Below are 21,359 nucleotides of genomic sequence, written 5' to 3'. Positions count from 1 at the left end.
AGATAACAACTCTTTCTTCTGAGGGCTTATCCCTGAATGTGTGTCTCAGAGTGTGAGAAAGTGAGCTGTCCAAACACACCAGGCAGTCAAATCCATGTCTGAATATCATACAAATTTATGATGGCATCCGTTTTAAAACAAAAAAGAAAAACTCATAGCAATAAACTCATAAATAAATGGCTAATATAAAACAGATAAGAGTGCTCTGCATGACTGACCTCTAAGCTCAAAGCTATTAAGAGGGCTACATGTGAATCAAGAGCTTTACCTGTTAGTTACTCTGCTGCACCTTGTCCCACACCATGATGATTCATGTCAACCCCTCTCACAGACGGACAACCAATCCTCTGCCACTGATATATTTGCATGTCACCATTCACTTTGAATAAATGCACAATAAAATGGGCCAAATTTAGATTGGATCTTAAGCACTGCATCCATCACACCATTTACGTTTACCTGATACTTCCTGAAATTTGTTGCAAAGTTCATCCCTCTAAGTACCAGCTACAGTCAATGTAATGTTTGCACTCATTGACCTGAGGCTTCCTACACTACTCCACTCTGACCTACAGCTGACAGGAAATTCTTCATCTTATCAGGAGTTTGTTAAAAGATTGAGCCATTTCCATCTTACTCTCTATATTTTTGCAAATGAGGACTACTGCTCGCCATAACTGAAGATGAAATAAAACCCTCTTATTAATAAGGCCATTTGTTTTCAAGAATCCTGGAACGATATCTCAGAAAAAAATCATATAACCTTGTTAGCACAAGCAACAAATTCAAAACAGAGATGATGCTTCACAATGACGGGTAATTTCAGTCCTCTGTACCACAAGAGGCTGGACAGCAACATCAGGAAGACAGTCCAGTGGGTCATCATTGTGATGTCTGTCTCATTCAAGCTTGTTAGTTCTTTTTACCACAATGAATCATCATTCTGGGATTGTAATTTTGTCTTTATCTGAGGTCCTTCAAACTAACTCCTGACACTGTCCGAGTGCACCAGACCTTCACTCAGATATTTATCCCCGACTCACCATTTCACTTCTAAAATCTTACAACCTTCAACAGAAATCAAGGATGGAAAACCTCTTTAGATCTGAGGGTTCATACAAACACAAGTCTCACTTTGAGCTCTTACGTCTGTTCAGCCTTTATATGACTGAATGAACTATGAGAAGTGGATGTCCACATATTTGAATATGTAATTTACTGTATCTCACAAACCTATAGACACTGAAGCGTTCACACACGAAGGCAAAAACTTTCAGATCAACAACTTCACAATCACAGCAGCAGCACTAAATGAAGAAAACTGAGTTTTTACTTACATTCCTTATTAACTGTAGTGTATGCATTCATTCTGTCTATTTAACTATAGTGTTTGTGTATTAGCCCTGTATTTAAGATGCTGATGTGATAATGTAGAGCCGAACAGTGTGGTTCTAAAATTCTCACTCAATGCAAATGTGATTATCAGCCATTTTGTCAGAAATATCCAAGTTAGAGACTCACCACAACCTGGATAGGATGCTGGGATATATAACAACAGTATGATTTAAAATATAAACACTGCAATAAAGATAAGTGTAGAAAAAAGTTCATATTTGGTTTGATTCACAAATGCTGTGACAGCAGTCTTAAATTGTACATCCTCTATGGCGCAGTTAAAAAAAAACCCTTTGTGGTTGCATCACCCATGACACATTACAGCCTCAGATCAAAACAAACTGCAGGAAATATGGATGAGGAAGTTTTTTGGCTGCCAGCAAATCAGAAACCAAAGACACTGGACTTCTCATTACAGTGCTGTGAAAAAGTATTTGCCCCCTCTCTGATTCCTGATGTTTTTGCATATTTATCACACTTAAATAATTCGGATCATCAAACCAAATTTTAAATTTCACAAAGACAACCCAATACAAAATGTAGTGTCTGAATGAATGAATCATTAATTTTTTTAAGGGGGGGGGGGGCAAAACCTATCTGGCCCTGTGTGAAAAAGTAATTGCCCCCTCCAAGGCCTAATAACTGGTTGTGCCAACCTTGGCAGTAATAACTGAAATCAAGTGTTTGTGATAACTGGTGATCAGTCTTTTGCACCAGGCCAGCATGTGTCATCACATCTAGCACTGAATGACGATGTTAAGTCAAAAAATCCCTCAGCTTATAAATGAAGCACTTTTATGCTTTCTTTGAAAAGACTTGAGCTGTACAATGTAGTTGATAAAGAAGGCTTCAAGCAGCTGCTTAGTGAGTGTAAGTGACACAAATAGACTTATAGTAAAATTAAACAAGAACATTATTGTTGTATGAAAAACAACAGCAAGAGAGACAACAGAGAGGGCTATTTCAAGTTTGAAAAGTTAGATATTGTATTTGCATTTATGAATAGCTCAGATAGAAGTAATTTATTTTTTGGATCTTTGAAGATGTGAATTTAAGTGTTTTAAAGTGTAGGATCCTTAAAAATATGCCTTTCCTTTTCAATCTCTACTATAATGAAAAGCTGCTGAAGTTAAACCTGTTTAGGACATGTTTATTACCTAAAGTCAACATGCATTACAATATGTTTGGTATCATGAGCCTCTGAATTGTCACACGTTTTACTCTGAGAGAGACACCTGTGGTTTTGAAATGTCAGTATGTTTGCACTATATTGAAATTGCTGAATTGACTGTGTTGCCCAGAATTTGGGCGTGTTTTGTACTTATTATGTTGGGGTGCTAGACTTGATGTACTTGACTCTACATTTCAATCAAAACCAAAGAAGGGAGGTGCTTTGCCAAAAGTGATCAAATGAAGAAAAAATAAATAAATCTGCAGTTCTGTAAAATCTGCATAGCTTCAGGCTCAGCTGATTTCTTATAGCCCCAAAGTGGCATGAGAACAACTGATCTTATTACACTCATACTGAACCTTCAGGTCATTACCATGGTGGTTGTCCTTCCATACAGAGTAACTTAATAGCCAATTTAGCATCTGAGTTTTTATTTGGGGAACCCACATCTGCCACACAATATGGAGGACTGAATCACTGCAGTATCTGCCTTTCACCCTTCTTACGACAGCTGGACAAGGTCATTTCAAATGTTGTAACCCCACCCCCACCATGAGTCACTTCGTATGTCAGTCACAGTATTAGGCTATGTGAATAGAGACTCCATTGCTGCTGCTGATTTGGTATGCGCGGTCCCTAGGTGTGTTTAACAAGGTGAATCCAGGACACCATCACTGGTCTCAGATTTTCATGAATGTGTGGGGCTGCAGTGACAGGATACCCTGAATTCCTTTAGCACTTCACACATTCACTTGACATTGAGGAAGAGGCTCACCAGGTGAAAGTCTCTGTCACACAACAAAACACATCATATCACCACTGTGGAACCCGACAAGGGTGCTCCCCACATAACCCTTGGCTATTTATAGCAAGCCAATGACAGGGCTAGCCGGGATAACGAGTTAAACAGAGGAAGAGAGCTGCTTCGGAAAAAAAAGAAGAAAAGATTTACTGGTCCACACATGTGAGAGTGTGAGTCTAGGAGAAGGGCAGCTGGAATTAGCCTCTGTCAATGACAAACACAAGGTCATAGTCAGGCCAATACTGAAATCTGCACTTTTGCACATTTTGGAATCCTATTAGATTCTCCCTTACATTTACATTTACCCACTTACATTCTGCAGAACAACAGACTTAATTTACAGAAATGACGTCAGTCAGTTCATGGTATAAAAAAGTTATCTACTTGACTCTGGACTGTATGGAGTGTACTTAATTCTTTGAAGCCTAAAGCAACCATACTGAACAAAAAACTCACTCCTTGCTGGCAGGTCGCTTCAGTAGCACATCTTCAATTATACAGCCACACCTAAAATTATGCATAGGGCCCGATGAAATCCGTTTTTATTTTTTCCAAATTCCGGTTTTTCCGTTTGAATTTTTTTGGATTCCGTTTTTTAACCTTTCCACTAATTTTACCATAAAAAAAGAGTGTCTTGTTTATGTGAATAAATAAAACGTTCACTAATTAAATAGAAACAACCTTAAATTTATTGAAAAGGGCCACAATTGGCCCAGGAGCCATTGTTTGGATAACCCTGATATAAAATAATTATAACCAGTGTAACAGTCAGATATTTCCAACATTTTAAGACACATCCACGTGTATAATCACATCTTAACTGATGTTTATAATGTAAATGAAGAAATCCTTCTGTTCTCTCAAACACAGAGTGGTAGTGACTTAATAAGAAGGTCACATTAAAGTTAAATGGTTAAAAGAAAACCTGTTATCTAAACTTTTCTTTACTCTCTTAATATGTAACAGTTCATGCAGTTTGATGCTGCATTGTGTTCTATCCTGACTGTAACGGTTCTCTCCTCATCTCTCTCCATACATTGCTGTCTGCCCGTCTGCCTCATATCAGACCGCTACGTTAATGTTTGCCGGTGTTTGTGCAAATGCTCTGACATGCTTCATATTGTTGAGGAGGGGGTGGGGTGAGTGTCTGTGAAGTGAGGCACAAGTTGTGCCACAGTTTAGTGATCCCCCGGAATATATTCCTCAGATATACGTTCCTCTTTCTAAAAAAACCAATTTAACGTTCCGCGTTAAATTGAAAATTCTGTTTTTATTGGCCAATTCTGCAGTTCCATCCATGATTCCGTTATCGTGGAAATCATAGGGCCCTACCTAATCCTTGCTCTTTTCTTTCAAACCGAGAGTGCCCAAACTGTGGCCCGTAGTCCAATCTCAATTGGCCTTTTGTCTCTGACCCAATGACAGCTGGGTTTGGATTCAGCCCTCCGCAACCAAGAATGGGAAAGGCAGTGTAGACAACACATGTATGGAGAGCATCGCTAATTCTGCTCTTTTGCTCCTCTCCAGAGCCCGTCTTGAGGTCTAACTACAAAGTATAACATGCTGCTTGCCCTTTGCTGTTTCTACTAGTGTGGATTAAGCTAGCACAACATTGTTATATCTTCTTTCTCTTCTTAATAGGATTTGATAACTGTTGTTATTTGCTGTACAGTTAGACATGCACAAGCTAAAGTCAGCCGTACACTATATGAATTTCATCTGATTCAGCCACAAATTCTGAGTCTTACGACTTACTTGGAAGTAGTGCCAACTTTCAGTTGGAATTTGTGCTTCACTTGTTTTGCTGTGTACAGAGGGGAACGATGGCTGACCTCAACGCAACTATGGCCTGACCAGCTGCTCCCCAATGGTAAGATGGATTACTGACCTGTATGATATATGAACCACGGGCATTTTTCCCTCGTAAACTATCAGACAGTATCTTAAATCATCACGACAATAGTAGGAATGGCTTTCTATGCCCCTCCCCCAGATAACTGGAGAGAGAGAATGAGTCAGAGAGAGAGGATATGACTGGAGAGAACTTCAACCTCAGTATGTGAGACTTCTTATTTCACTCGTACAGTGAGATAGAGTCGGCTTGAAATCCCACAGTGTATCTGTATCTGCTGGCTCTGAAAAAACTACATCAGTTGACCCCTAGTACTAACCGTCCTCAAGCACTGGGACTCATACAAAGTTTGCTCTTCTTTTGTGTCTGAATGTGGATGTAGAGATACATCTCCCCTCTCTTCTGCATTCAGTGTTATTCTCACCCTGACCAGGAGTGGATCCAGAGAGCCAGGACTGACCACATCCCTACTGAAATCTAATTGGCCACTCCTTAACACTAATTGACTAGCTGCCTTGTTAGCCATTAATTGGAAGCTGTGATGTAGGCATTTTTTTATTTAAGCATATTCAATAACTAAGCATCTTAATCGACAGTGGGTTGGTTTAACTAGCTTTAAAACACTAAAGTTAAGGCGTATCACAGGGGCTCAGTCATCCTTATATGTTTCTGTATGTGGCGTTTGGAGAACAAAGTTTGGACACTCCTATGAATGGAACCATCATTTACAAAACAAGCATCGAGCTGTGTTGCAGAAGACTTGAAAGTTGCAATTTATGCCAACTTAATCAAGTGGAACTTGTTTAATGAGGTAATAAAGTAGCTAAGAATTAGGCAGTTTTTTATCTGTTCCTTCCAGTTAGGGCTGAGGACTGACAAGGTTCTTAGAATATGATTGTTGTCACAAAAAAGGGAGACAACCACATCTGTGAACACATTTGATGAGACACGATCTACCATCAGAAAGCAGCTAATCTCAGCATTCATCCATTTCCTGGCTAGCATTTCTCTTTTAAGAATTAAGGATAAGAAAAGTTGTGTATGAATTTCAGATATAAATGCTCATCTAGAATACATTAATATGAACACGAGGTAAAACTTACTGAATGTAATTTATCTTGAGGCTCTATTGCCACGTTACTTGGTGTGGGCTTCAGTGAAACAGTCTCACTGGATTCCTCTTAATGACTGCAGTGATTTATTTTTAATTTACAGACTACTGTTTATGAATCTAACAGTGGAGTTGTTACTGCTCACTCTTGCTCTGTGTTACCTGGAAAAAATACGATGCTTTGATTTGTTTTAAGGAAAGCATTGGTCCCCACCAATTTATCCATTTTTATTCTAAGTGTGACATCACTGGAAAATGGCCCTTGTGTGACTGACTGTGGTCAATGACTTCACTTTTGAAACCAAACGGCTACATACACTTCCTACAATCAGAGCTATAATCTGAAAACAGCATTACAGTAGCACACGATGGACATCTCTTGGTGCTTTTTTGTGTCTACCAGAGCCTTTTCTGAACACAGAACAGAAGAAAAAGCAAGATTTCTAGTGATATCCCTTCTTTGGATGTTTAACCATAAATAAAACAAAGGGTGTAATTAGCTACAAACACCATTCACTTTGACCGCATTATAAATGACCACTGCAGTCTCCTTTTTTCCGAGCATAATCAAAAGGAACAGAGGGAAGTGAAAGCTGTCATTTGTTGCCATTTTGGTTTATCTTTAGGGATTCATGTTTTTTCTGCTGCAAGGCAGATCTCTGTAAACTCAAGAAAATACTTAAGCTCTGCAATTAACAGATTTCAAAACTTTACTTAACCTATGCTATTAAAGAGGTTTTTTGTGATGCAACATAAAAGCAAAGGTATGTTCAAGCATCACTGTCAGTAATCTGAATCATCACTTTAGTCAATACATTCAAGTAAATGAAACATGTTAAGTGTCATGTCGGAGCTCACAGTAGTCAGGATAGTTTGCTTTCTTTAAGCATTCCAGGTTCTACATCAGGACAAACTACCTTTCAAAAATAACAACTCTGAACACAACACGGCCTTGTTTAACTGCTTCACATGGCACCGATGTAATGAGGAACAAATGGCTGGCTGATCATGTGAAGAAAAAGTGCTTACGACGCACTGAAGTGGTTCCAAAGGCAACTTGCCACTGGCAGGTAAATGTGTAATTTCCATTGAAGACTAAAACACCTCAGTAATACACTTCATATGGTCAATAAGGTCCATCTGCTACAAAGAAATTCCAATAAATCTACCATGTATGAAGTCCTGTAAGAGCATAGTTTGCCTAGGTTTACATCTATAACCTACAGAGCTTTGTGTTTAGCAAATTGATGGTACTTGATTGTTGGTATTTAAGACTCAGAGTCTAATCTTTCTTTAGTCAGTAGGTCTGTGTTTAAATTTGAACTCTTTGAGGTAGAAAAGTATCAACACAGAAATAAAAGTTCAAAGATTTCTCCTCTCCACTACAGTATGTAGCTACTCAGTGGCATAAATTCAGCATTTAGTCCTTCTTGTTTTAAATTACTTGACAAAAACTATGGCTTGACATTTCTGTCATGATTTAGATAAAAAAAAAATCATGATTCCATTTTGTTGTTGTTTTTTCAAAGATGTGTTCAAATGTATCTTACCCCTTAGTGTCTTACCAAATATCTGGAAATTCCACAGTTGTCCGGTGAAACACAACACAATCATGGAAACGAATGTTTGGACTTTTAGGGTTAGTATTTAAAAACCGAGTTGAGCTAAATACATTAAATTGATCAAATTGACAAGGGTCCTGTTGAACTCACGACTTTGCCTGGTGCAATATTAACTGAAAATGTGGGCATGAATAGCCTCTGAAACAATAAAAACAAGAAAACAACATCTCGGGGCGTGTACATCCATGTTATTGGACTTTATACTGGTAAACATCATAGTCACCCAGTGACACACTCATTAAGCGTGAAAACAACCTGTCCTCGAGCTGATTTCATGATGGACGTTGTCAGGAAAGAAATGTCTGCTTGAGAATGACTTACATTAAAGGGACAGATGCGTTTACAGTTGCCGCTGAAAACAAACAGGCTAACATCAGGGACAGTTTGCCGTTGCTGCCAACTGTCCAAACCAACTGATCCCGCGCGACTCTCACTTACAGCGTCTTTCATGTCCAGCGACAACAGAGAAGTGATAACGCTAAAGTTAACGTATTTTAATCAAAGAAACTGACGATAAAGACAAGAACGGCGCCGTAGACGGTCAAAATAAAAGGAGTGTTAGCGCTTAGCTTCAGCCTACCTGGTCAGTATTGCGGCAGTGGTGCTGTTGTTTGATCAGGATGCTGCTGCTGCTGCCGCCGCCTCATGCACGCGAGTCATTAGAGTGTCACCACCGGCCCGTGCTGGAGCCGGTAGGTGGAGCGCGTGAAGCGAGTTTGGCGCAGTGCACACCAAGGATCCTGGGAAATGTAGTCTTATTCAGTAACACTGTTGTGGGGAATTAAATCATAGACAGTACGATTTAAAGAAGATATCCCTTCATTTTTCTTTATGACTTGGATAGTAGACAGACGTAGCTTCTCAGACACAAATATGCAAAAAAACGACATACAGAAAATACATACTAAAATTCAAACACTGAAAGCAACTGATAAAGGTCCTAAAAGGAATATCTTATCTCATCTCTAAATTGTAGCTCACAAAGTTACAGTGACTATTAAAGAAAAGTATAATGTTCCATGCTGTTAAAAGATGAGATACATAGCCTATTTCTGTCATAATGTGTGGATTCAACTGGGGTCATTATTTTAACGTTTTGTAGGCCACTCTCAATAGACAAACCACAATTTTATATTAATTTCCTCAGCACCACAGGTCGGAACATGGTCGCAAACGTAGGGCTTGCATTTAAGCAAGAATTCAATCAAAGATATCAAAAACTGCCTGAATCTTGTCGACTTTGTAACCCTGGACTTGCATTGTTCTTAAATAAAAGTATAAACTTCTTTAAAAGAAATCTGCTGTGCCTGAATACTGAACATGTACAGCGTTTGGGAAAGCTTTTCAGTGTTCTGCACCAAATATTAAGGATGTGAGAAACTGGATTAATGCCGATATGCCAATGTTTATGACATAAGTTTAACTGATAGGCCACTACTTTTCCAATATTTATATGTTGTTCAGACATATTCTTTAACCTTAGACATACAATACTGATATAATGCTTTCCTACTAAATATGACTGTGGTAAAATAGTAAAATTACTCATTTAATTGTGGTAATAAATAACCTAATTCACAGATGATGAAACAAAAAAAATTGAATAAGAAACCTTTAGAATTTAAGGGATGAACATATAATAATAAATACTAACTAACTACATTTAAGTACTACACTTTCTTGTGCCTTTTAAATATTTTCAACATGGTCATAAAATTATCTAGTCCTTTTATTAATTATGAGATTTTGAAAATTGCGGGAAACATCTGCATCATATGATAAAAAATAAATACTTCCAATTTTTAAGTTTTACTTCCAATTAACCAGTTTTGACAAACAAGGTTGTGTATGTATATTTATATGTGCTTCACATATATCAATAAAAAAAAGTGAATTGTCAGAATAAAAAGCACAAATGATCACATTAACTGATTTAAATTAATAGTTCAGTGGTCTAAATTGTGAGCGCTATACATAAGAGCATTTTCTAAAAATTAAAAATTTACTGTCTTTTTCTTTTTCATTTTAATAATGGAAAAAGTTCATAGATGAAAATTAATGGACAAATTAAGTAATTGAATATTCATTTCATTTTTTTAGTAAAAAAATGCACACATTCTGAAAATGAAAAAGCATTTCTAATAATACATTTTAGTTTTCAGAATAGCCAAACCATTTGAGTTATAAGAGCTATTTAGCAGTAACCTTGCAAAGCAGATGGCTGCGCCTGTTTCCGTGTTTCTCACTGGCGAATCTGTCTTACAAAGCTCCCATCTGAACCGTTTGGGCACTGTTAGAAAGTGACAGGACCAATCAGTGAAGAGGGGCAGTACTTTCAGGCGCTGCGAAGTCATGATGTAAGCAAGCAGCAACAAGAGGCTGGTGCAATCATGGCAGAAGAGATTAGCGTGGATGCTGCTAAAGCGCCAGTTTTATCAGAACTTGAGACATTTCTTCATAAAAAGAAGAACAAAGAACAGCAGTGAGTTGTTTTCTTTTCAAAAATGACAAAAGTCATGTACTGACATCTCTATAGTCACCATGATTATGGTTACATGATTATTCCTCGGCAGCTGCGCATGTGCACCTCGGTAGCGGCTACGTCATGTGTTTTGTTGCTATGATTGGCCCGTAAAGATGTGACAGACAGAACGCTCATCCAATCACACTCCGAGTTTTTTCAAAGCCTCTGCCCTTTTCCAAACGCTTGATATTGAAGGTTTTCTGGCATGTCAGGTTAATTTAGCAGAGCATTTTCTGAAAATTAAAAATTAATTTTCTTTTTCAGTTGAATTATGTTAAGAAATTTGCATTTTGCACTGAATTTAAATTTCATTTATGTGTCAAAAAACATACATTATTGGAAAATTAAAAAGCAATTTTGTTACTGTATTATAAAATTCAAATTAGACCTCTTCTTTGAATTGTAATCACTATACACTTCCATACTGTGCTGCATCTGTGTAGCCTTAACAGTTTTAATGTAGTATACGCACTTATATTTTTGTTACCATAGAGTATACCCACTTTAAAATGAAGAATATACCCACTTCTAAAGAGAATATAAATTAGGAGTACACCTACCACTGCCCCTAATATCTACTTAACTGTAATGTGTAACATCCAGTGCTGTCTACATTAATGCACTAATCATGATATGATTAATGTCAATAATTTGTGCATTCATTTATTTAAAATTGCATTTATCACATGTTCATGGTCCCTTTAAGTAAACTTTGGTGAAGTCATTCCATTGTCTTACTGCAGCCACAGTGATGTAAGATAAACTCACCTGCCACATTTATACATAAGCCTGTTCATTCGCTTGTTGATACAAATGGCCAGTCAGCCAATCACATGGCAGGAACTCAAAGCATTTAGGCATGTGGTCAGGATGACTTGCTGAGTTAATTCAGAGCATCAGAATCGGGGAGAAGGGGATTTAGTCTGTGGCTGGTGGTGTGAGCACAGTAATCCTTAGCCACTGCAAACCAATATGACTTCATCGACTTACTATATACTTTTTGATCCCTGTTGAGGGTTAGGTGTTGATGTCAATGCAAAATCAATCTTTATTCAGATTGTTCTAACTTTGATGTCATTCATACATTTATCTACGATAGGAAACCAAGATGATGTGTTAAACAAAGAAAGCTATCACTTATGTACAAGACAAGATCTGCAAAGACATAATCGTTACCCAACCTTTGGTTTATTTGTTGGATTTCTTTGGATTCAAGCTGATACCTCAGCACCTGTGAACCAAACAATGATTAAATACAGATCAGTATTTGCCTTAAGTAAAGTGTATAAAATAAATAAAAATGAAACGCTGAATCAAGTATTCAAATTCAGTCCAACAGGGAAAAGGAACATTATTGGACCAGGGGAAAAATGCAAACCATATTCAAACACAATGATTGGGGTCAGATTTACAGTGAGGCTTTGTCAGTGAAACGCAGTACACTGTCTGAGTGACGAATGGCAAAGCCAGAGATGGTTTTACATTGATGTTTATTACTGCTAAAGTTGAAATAACTATTCATGATAAAAAGACAATTACCTAACTTGTATCAGAAATTTAAATATCATGACAATACAATGGGTATGTACTTTATAAAAGTTATATTTGTATAGTTTTTGGCAGAAATACTACTTTTTAAATCTTCTATTTGGATCAAATGTCTGTATACCCATAAACAGCTCTGGGTAAGAAGAGTAAAATGAGACTATAGCGAGATCTCTATTTTTCCATACCATGCCTCTGTAATCAGCAGCCAAAATTCCTCCAGCACTCCAGGTATCACCAATGGACATAATATACATAGATAATATACGTACTCATTGATAGGCTGGCTTTATGTCGTCTATGCCGCCATATTGGGATAAGTAAGTCCGCTAAATAAGGCAATACAAGTAGACAAGGAGTATGTGAACTATCAGAATGAAAAGCACAAAGCATCACATTTAGTTGATTTTAATGAAGTAGTAGAATGAAGTAGTTTATACTCAGTGATTTATATTCATGTAAGTACTGATAATAAAAACCACCCATACAACAAATGAACGAGATTTTATGAGTAAAACGCAGAGGCAGAATCTACCCAGCCAGCATGGCTTTGTGAGCCCCATATGGGTTATATGCTGGCTACAATATGGCTACCATGCAGGTTTGTCCATAGGTTCTATGGTGGCACCACCTGTGATTGCCCATGTGACTCGCAAGAGCGGATCAGCCTCTATGAGTCCCATATATGCCCCATCTCTAGAAATCCAAGATAGATCCTACTTATAGTAAACATGGGCCATTGCAAGGATCTTATTAACATGTTAATTCAACACCAAGAAGAACATAGTGAAAGCCTAAATCTGTAATCTGTCAATATAATTGTACAGTATATATTCACTGCTTACTGTCAGTTTATGTTTTTTATTTTACAGACCTCATTAATTTTTTGGTCACAGTGGATGCCATCATTACTACATACATGAATATGGACCACTGAGTACATAAATGATTCATAAGAATCCGTTTTATGTAAACACGAGTGCTTTTTATTCAGAAAACCTCGAGTTCCCTGTATACTTGTATATACTTGTGAGGCGGTCTTGCCTCTGGCAATATGGCGGACACATTGACGTATCGCGACTGCGGACAAACACAGCCATAAGGCGTCTACGTATGTTATTATTATTTGGTATAATTTCCTGGAAGCATCTACATAATATGTTAAAAATAAATACACTCAAGGTTAAACCTTTCCTTCAAAGTAACCATAGTTTTGACAAACAAGGTTGTGTAACTTTTATGTAAATACGACTTTACACGGTTGCTTTGGGAACTACAGAACTAACTTTATGTCGAATATGCGGAAACGAATTTAGAGAGATTATGTGTTTTTAGTTATTTATTTATTCCTATAAAAACATTTTCAGCTTTCTCCTGTGGGTGGTGTGTTGAATCAATTAATAGACATGTGTTAAGCGCTATTGCGTTCTCTCTAGTAAAAGAAAAAAAGATATTTTTTTATAAATGTGGCGAATCTGCAGATATGCTTAATTTGACCACGGTTTCCGGGAGCTCTGTCATTGAGAAACATGGCGGCCTCCACGGGTGCTGCGAGCGATGCTTCCTCCGACTTACAAGCTTCTGCTTCGAGTATGGCCAGTCCTACGATTCAGTACAGCATGGTTCTGGACCATCTTATCGGGGACAAAAGGCCAATTAAGGACCTGAGCCCCGGTGTTATGGGGGGACTGCCAGTGCCCCCAAAAAGCGACGAGCAGAAGATGATAGAGAGGGGAATGGAGAGCTGCGCCTTCAAGTCTGTGCTGGCCTGTGTGGGAGGTAAGCAATGACACTAACTGTAAATTAAATGTATATGCTCATGTTACTGTGTAGAACAAAGGTTGCTGTGGTCCACAATAATATAATGCATATGTTAGCTCAATGGGATGTGAACATCATGCAAGATTAGCCAGCGTTATAGAGACTTGCCATGGGCTCTGGATCTTTTATTAACCTGTAAATGTTCTTATGATTCATTACTTCTTTGGTATAAACTTTCAGTTCATTGAAATTGTATAATAATTGACACTGAATAGATGCACATACATCCAGGTTGGCCAGATTTCATAATCAGTCCCTCTTGCCTGGTGTTGCATCCTAGAAAAATAAAAGTAATGTTTCATAGTACACAATGTTACCAGAATATTCAGCAAAAGCATTGGAGTTTAAACAACAGCTTTTGAGAGGTGTTGATGTTGGTTCTTGGTTAGCCTGTCTAGACAGCGTTCAAAAAGATATCAGAATCAGCTTTATTGACCAAGTGTGCTTATGTAGCAAGGAATTTTACTCTGTTGAGCTTTGTTTTCAATGTACAGGAATTAAACATTAAATATAGAAAATAAACAAAACTGAAAAAAGTTTTTAAAAAATAAGATTTAAATGTGTACAAGCTCCAGCTAGGTATATGTTATTCTAGTATTTGCAAGTGAGGGCATTGATAGTATGGTTTGAAGATGTGCAAAGGGTGCAAGAATGCTGACTTAACATGATCAGAAGTATAAAATATGTAAAGATGTGAGCAGATTTACAGAGGTAGAAAAGATCATTTAAGATAGTTTACATAAATAAGTGCAATCATGCATATTAGGTGTGGCATTTCACCACAGTGAGTTTTTCTTACAGTATTGGAGCTACAGTAAAGTTGTAAGAGGCATTGCAGGATATTTCCCATTAAGCTGGGCTAAGGTGATTGTTATATTAAACTTCTATTTTTTGACACCCTGTGACTGTTGAACGTAATGCCTACCATGAAAGAAGAGTTTAAAAAGTTTGTGTGCAGGGTGTGTGGGTCTGCAGTGATGTTACCTGCTCATTTCCTGACCCTGGACCAAAGTGGAATGTAATATAGACTCCCGGCTTGATTGGGATACTACATTATATTGATGTGATATGGCTCAACGGATATATGCTTTCCCCACAGGGTTTGTCCTTGGAGGAGCTTTTGGTGTTTTCACAGCTGGTATTGATACCAACGTTGGCTTTGACCCCAAAGATCCTCTCAGAACCCCAACAGCACGAGAAGTCCTCAAAGACATGGGCCAGAGGGGGATGTCATACGCCAAAAACTTTGCCATTGTTGGGGCTATGTTCTCCTGCACAGAGTGCATCATAGAATCAGTAGGTGACACCAGTTTTCTTTATCATGACTTCTTATTCGATGCTATGATGTACTCATGCTGGATACCACAGAGTTTTTTAACCATTGCTAAAATATTTGTCTAAATAATGGTGAACATGGGAGTAGATAAGCAAGATTTTTGTTAATAGTAGAAAACAAAGAAGGGCTTACAATGTAAGATATGACCAAAAGAATGGAGACTCAGAAGAATTGTAGGTCAAGTTAGAACACTAGTTAACTGGGACATGATTTGAGAACAGCATCTGTAAGATAAGATATGATGTATCTCAATGTCCTGGTAGGGACATTTGTCTTGGCCTCAAATCCAACACAAATGAAAGGAGATTTAGAAAAAGTTTATCATTTAATACATAAAGTTGTAAGGTATAAGGAAGTATTTAGAAATTAGAATTGCAATTCACTGTCAGGAATAAAAATGAGTTGGAACAAGGCAGATAAATTTGCATCCGGTAGACATCTGGCTTATGTGCTGCTTACTTAGTTGTCCTTAGTTGTGTATTTTTCATGTTACTGTTGGGTACAAATTGACTTCAGAGCAGAATTGGTTTTGCTTTTATGTTGTAAAAATGCACAGAGAGGATCTAACCTGGCCTCATGTATTATGATAATGAATTTGAAAATACAAGATAATTGTTTCTGAATTGTTAAGACCCTTTGACATATTACCTTGACAGCATTCAAACAGTCATAGAGGTAGAATTTCTAAAAATGGTTTAATAGCGCCATCTGGTGCAAAACTGAAAAGGAGTAGACAAGGCATGTGGTAGTAAAACTGTGGGGATCCTGTTTTTTTCTTTGAATTTCAGTGAGCTTTTTGCACTTTTAAGATGGTTCTACGTTGAATCCATGTGTACAGCCAGATGAGTCAGTTTGAACCAAGATGGAGTAACGTGGCTTAATTTTATCCCCCTGATAAAACAGCTCCGTCTCCCCCTAATTTCTGATGAGACAGCTGCATACACAGTGTTATTTCAGTAGTATAAACAGGTTTTAGGTTGGATACTTTAATTTATTGAAAAGATGTACGGAAGTAAGTGTGGTATGTGGCTTAATAGAAGTCAACCTACTGATGGCATTACATCTGGCATTACAAATATCTTTGGAGTAATCAGTTTATTGTCTTCAGCTTGAAAAACAAGCATTTCTTGTTGGGAATTTTCATCTAAGCGTAAAACCATAAGCTGCTGTCCTTCAATGCTGTGTCACCTTTATTCTTTTTACTGTATAACTGATTAGTTTTGTCCAAAACAAACAGGTAAAAACAAGAGGAGGGAGAAGGGAGGAATAAATTCTATTCATTCCCAACTGAATGCATGTATATACTGTATATTCTGTGATAGGGCACATACAATACGTGCTGCCTGATGTACTGCAGAGCATTGTACACTGCTTTCCACATTATTAAGCAAATGAAATTTTTCTCTTATTTTCCTAAATATTAATGCAAATGACAGAGTATTTTTCAAGTCATCAGCCATTAGCGCATAATTCAAATGTTTTTGAACAGACTTCACAATGATAACCATTATTTTTTCAAAAATAAAAACCTCAAAATGCACTTTTCCACATATTACACATTATTAAGCAGGCCACAGGTTTCAAGCAATATAGGAAAGAAGAAGGATCTCTCTCCTGCCGAAAAGTGTCAAATAGTGTAATGGCTTGAACAAGGAATGAAAACCATAGATATTTAATGAAAAAATTAATGGTGATCATCATACTGTGAAGAAATTTGTGGCTGATTCAGAGCACAGGCAGGTTCCTGCAGATAAAGGCATAATGAGGACAGTTTCTGACAGACAATTTCAGAGACCAGATGCTAAAATGCCATTACAAAGCAGCAAACAGGTATTTGAAGTTGCCGGTGCCTCTGGAGTCCCACCAACCTCAAGGTGTAGGATCGTCCAGAGGCTTGCAGTCATGTATAAACCTACTATTCAGCCCCCCCTAACCAGTGCTCACAAGCAGAAACTGTTGCAGTGGGCCCAGAAATACATGAAGACTCATTTTCAAACAGTCTTGTTGACTGGTGAGTGCCGTGCAACCCTGGATGGTCCAGATGGAGGAGTAGTGGATGGTTGGTGGATGGCCACCATGTCCCAACAAGGCTGTGACATCAGCAAGGAGGTGGCAGAGTCCTGTTTTGGGCCGGATTCATGAGGAGAGAGCTGGTAGGCCCCTTTAGGGTCCCTGAAGGTGTGAAAATGACCTCCGCAAAGTATATAGAGTTTCTGACTGACCACTTTCTTCCATGCTATGAAAAGAAGAGCAGTTCCGTCTGTAGCAAAATTTTCTTCATGCATGACAATGCACCATCTCATGCTGCAAATAATACCTCTGTGTCATTGGCTGCTATGGGCATAAAAGGAGAGAAACTCATGGTGTGGCCCCATCCTCCCCTGACCTCAACCCTATTGAGAACCTTTGAAGCATCCTCAAGCTAAAGAGTTATGAGGGTGGGAGGCAGTTCACATCAAAACTGCAGCTCTGGGAGGATATTCTGACACCCTCTCCAAAAACTCACAAGTTCAATGGATGCAAGAATAGTGAAGGTGATATCAAAGAGGGGCTCCTATGTTAACATGGAACTTGGCCTGTTAGGGTGTTTTTGATTGAAATAGCTTTTGATTTCAGTGAATATGACCTCCTAATGCTGCAAATTCAACAAATAAACATTTTCAGTTCTTTACAACCAATAAAATGCTTTAAAACTCTGTTGTGCTTAATAATGTGGAACAGTGCATTTTGAGGTTTTTATTTAAAAAAAAAAAAAGGTTATCATTATGAAGTTTGTTCAAGAACATTTGAATTATGCTCTAATGGCTGATGACTTGAAAAATACTCAGTCATTTGCATTAATATTTAGGAAAATAAGAGAAAAATGTAATTCGCTTAATAATGTGGAAAACGGTGCACTATAGCTTCATTGTGTTTAAATGAACATGTAACTCTAACTGATGCTCTGTATGGTCTGCTAATGTAATTTAGCTGAAATAAAGTCATTCAGCCTTTTCTTAGGGCGCACTCACACTAGGCCATCCGTACCGTGCCTGGGCCCGTTTCAGCCTGAAGTCCGGTATGTTTGGCCAGTGTGAGTGCAGTCATCCTGTGCTTCAGCGCGGCACACTTCGTGGCCCTGGCACAGAAGGACGAGGTGGGCCTAGGCACGGCACGGACGCAAATAAGGGAGCACAGGCGCAGGAATGTGAGGTAGCGTGAAGTAACAACAAGAGGACCCACCCCAGAGCAGAGGTAGCAGCTGCACACAAGAGTCAGCAGGATTTTTCAATAGAGAGAGAAATATATAATTTCTCTCCTTGTATTTCAACAAGTTACAAAGATTTTATAAGAACTGAAGAATTTAACTGTGCACAGCTCCACTATGATCACCATGGATCCCAGTCCTGTCCACATTTCTGACCAGTTTCTAGCAGTCAGGCTTTAATGACTGTGAGAGGTTTTTTGGTTTGTGAAATAAAGCTTCTTCCCTTGTTTGAGTCACAAACAGCAGCTCACAGGATAAAAAACACCTTTCATCCTCCGTGCATAAATTAGAGTGCCAAATGCGTGGACAAGTGTGTGCCGGGGTTAATCACACAGCTGATTTAATTGCTCTTATTATAAAATTATAATGCCAAACTATCATCACTGAATTAATTTACCTCTAATTCTATTTCATGTTATCAGGAAGTGAAACTGTGGTCTTGATCACTGACGTTTGAAAGGAACATCGTTTAATCCTGTGGCGTTTTCACTTCTAGCTCTCATCAGATGGTTAAATCGCTCACGTCACCGTTAAAAAAACTTTTAACTGAACATTCAATCCTGTTCTGGACACAGGCTGTCCTGTGACAGGAGAGCTTGTTTGGTGTAGCGCTGAACGGCATCCAAATGCAGAGAGATGCACAGTTCATAACCATAGACTGTAGAAAGAATTGGACAAACCCCGTGTGACAACAGTCGTCTGCTTACAATAGGCGGGCCAAAATGGCTTTTGAAGCCCATTTGTGGAGGCTTCCATATTGAAATCACGGTCTCAGCCGAACGTAACGCCCACCCACTAAGCGCGACTTCCTGTCAGCCTGCTAGCTAGCATTCCGGTTGACAGAAACAGAGCCTCTGCCTGCCGAGCTATCTGTAAATCAAATGAGACGCGCCAATCAGCTTTCATCCTAAATATCAGCCAAACAATCATGGTACAAAAAAATTCACCCCCCCTACAGTGGGAGCACAATAAGACACTAGCTAATGAGACACGATTGGTGTTTTGAACCAGGCTGTAAACCAGTTTATTTTGTGTGTCAAAACCGGCTGTTTAACGTGTGCAGACGGAACTTCCGGTTTTCCTGCAGCCAGCCGCGGTATAGCAATTTTTGGCACTTCCGCATTGGCTTAATTTTTTAGGACCGGAGGTTGCCGCTTGTTCATAACGCGTAAAATAATTTCGGGGGAATCAGATAGTACACGGACGTGCAGGGGAATGACTGTAGGGGCTCATACGAGTTAAAAAAAGTCCAGGTTTTATTCTGCAGAAGTGCTTGGAACTCTGATCAGGCTCAAGATTATATGCTGTGAGCGACAATTCTCCGCTATGAACCGCTTTTTCTCTCTCTCTCTCCTCACAGGGCTCTGTATAATTAACATAGCTACAGATCCCAGGTCAGCTGAAATACCTCCGGTGTCAGATCAGATATCGTATAAATCTGTTACTATTTTACAGCCTAAAAACAACACTTATGTATACAGAGTCATCAACACATATAAATTTATCAACTGTGGGTGCTTTGTGTGATGATGTTGGCGCGTGAAGTATCCGTGCCCAGGCCTGGATGCGTTGAGCAGTGTGAGTGCGGGCCAAAAAGGGGACAGGGGAGGGGGTCAAATGGGCTTCAGCACAGTTAGAATACAGCACGGTACATATGGCCTAGTGTGAGTGTGCCCCTACTGATTCGTGACACCATTGCCTACATTTGCTACCCCATGGGAGTAACGGCAATGACCCAAGCTGGCTGTAAGACCACATACACTGCCTGGCCAAAAAAAAAGTCGCCACCAACAAAAGGTCACACACTCTAATATTTCATTGGACCGCCTTTAGCTTTGATTACAGCATGCATTCGCTATGGCATTGTTTCGATAAGCTTCTGCAGTGTCACAAGATTTATTTTCATCCAGTGTTGCATTAATTTTAATATTGTTGATGGGAGAGTCTGACCACTGCGCAAAGCCTTCTCCAGCACATCCCAAAGATTCTCAATGGGGTTAACGTCTGGACTCTGTGGTGGCCAATCCATGTGTGAAAATGATGTCTCATGCTCCCTGAACCACTCTTTTCACAATTTGAGCCCGATGAATCCTGGCACCGTCGTCTTGGAATATGCCCGTGCCATTAGGGAAGAAAATATCCATTGTTTAAGAAATGAGAAGTTACTCATTGCATCAGCTGGGGTTAAATAACATGTTGCCAGCTGAAAGATAATCGCCCATGCAATAATTATCCAATAGGAGGCTCATACCTATTTGCTTAGTTAAATCCAGGTGGCGACTTTTTTTTGGGCCAGGCAGTGTACATACCATTTATACTTGCAAAATTACAAAAAAAAAACCTTAACTGATGCCTCTTAACCCTAACTTGTCTGTTGAATATTTACCCTCAAAAGAATAACATGTTACCCACTTTCTTTGTATTTAGCACAGAGGGAAATCTGACTGGAAGAATGCAGTTTACAGTGGCTGTCTTACTGGAGGAGCCATTGGATTTCGTGGTATGTTAATCTGCTATATTTGCCTTGACATTTAAAAATGCTGGTAGAGTATTTCCTTTTCTCTCATATTTGTTCTTTTTCCCTTTTGTAGCTGGTCTGAAGGCTGGAGTGTTGGGATGTGGAGGCTTTGCTGCATTCTCCGCTGCCATAGAATACTATTTGCGATGAACTACAAAAAGTGTCTCCATGGACAAGGACTTTATCACCACACTTCTGGACAAGGCGGTTCAAGATTATGAATGGATTGATGCAAAAGCAGGAACCTTTGCATTTGGTGGAAGATAGAGGTGTCAAGAGATAACGAAGCAGGCTGACTGAACCTGATAGTTTCACAGGGGTCTCACTGTAATTTGTCTTATGGCTGTTAAGCAAACTTAACTACATCATAGAAAATTTCAAGACATTGAAGACTGGCTCTGCTTCTTCGTAGAAG

General features: G+C 38.7%; 2 protein-coding genes across 2 annotated transcripts in view; one reads left to right on the top strand and one right to left on the bottom strand.

Moving 5' to 3' along the window:
* Positions 1-8,623, bottom strand: part of specc1 (sperm antigen with calponin homology and coiled-coil domains 1) — a 150,236-nt gene extending 141,613 nt beyond the window's left edge. The window contains exon 1 of the mRNA XM_041801084.1: positions 8,534-8,623. The gene's annotated coding sequence lies outside the window, so the exon portion shown is untranslated. The remainder of the gene's footprint in view (positions 1-8,533) is intronic.
* A 4,928-nt stretch (positions 8,624-13,551) lies between these two features.
* timm22 (translocase of inner mitochondrial membrane 22 homolog (yeast)) overlaps positions 13,552-21,359 on the top strand; it is a 7,982-nt gene continuing 174 nt past the window's right edge. Inside the window, exons 1-4 of the mRNA XM_041801584.1 lie at positions 13,552-13,801; positions 14,943-15,139; positions 20,854-20,926; positions 21,018-21,359. The exon at positions 21,018-21,359 is cut by the window's right edge and continues 174 nt beyond it. Of these exons, the coding sequence (XP_041657518.1) occupies positions 13,552-13,801; positions 14,943-15,139; positions 20,854-20,926; positions 21,018-21,094 (597 nt within the window). The 3' untranslated portion in view covers positions 21,095-21,359. The remainder of the gene's footprint in view (positions 13,802-14,942; positions 15,140-20,853; positions 20,927-21,017) is intronic.

This window comes from Cheilinus undulatus, linkage group 12 (assembly GCF_018320785.1).
Source record: "Cheilinus undulatus linkage group 12, ASM1832078v1, whole genome shotgun sequence".
Classification (NCBI taxonomy): Eukaryota; Metazoa; Chordata; class Actinopteri; order Labriformes; family Labridae; genus Cheilinus; species Cheilinus undulatus.
This window is presented reverse-complemented; position numbering and strand designations above follow the sequence as displayed.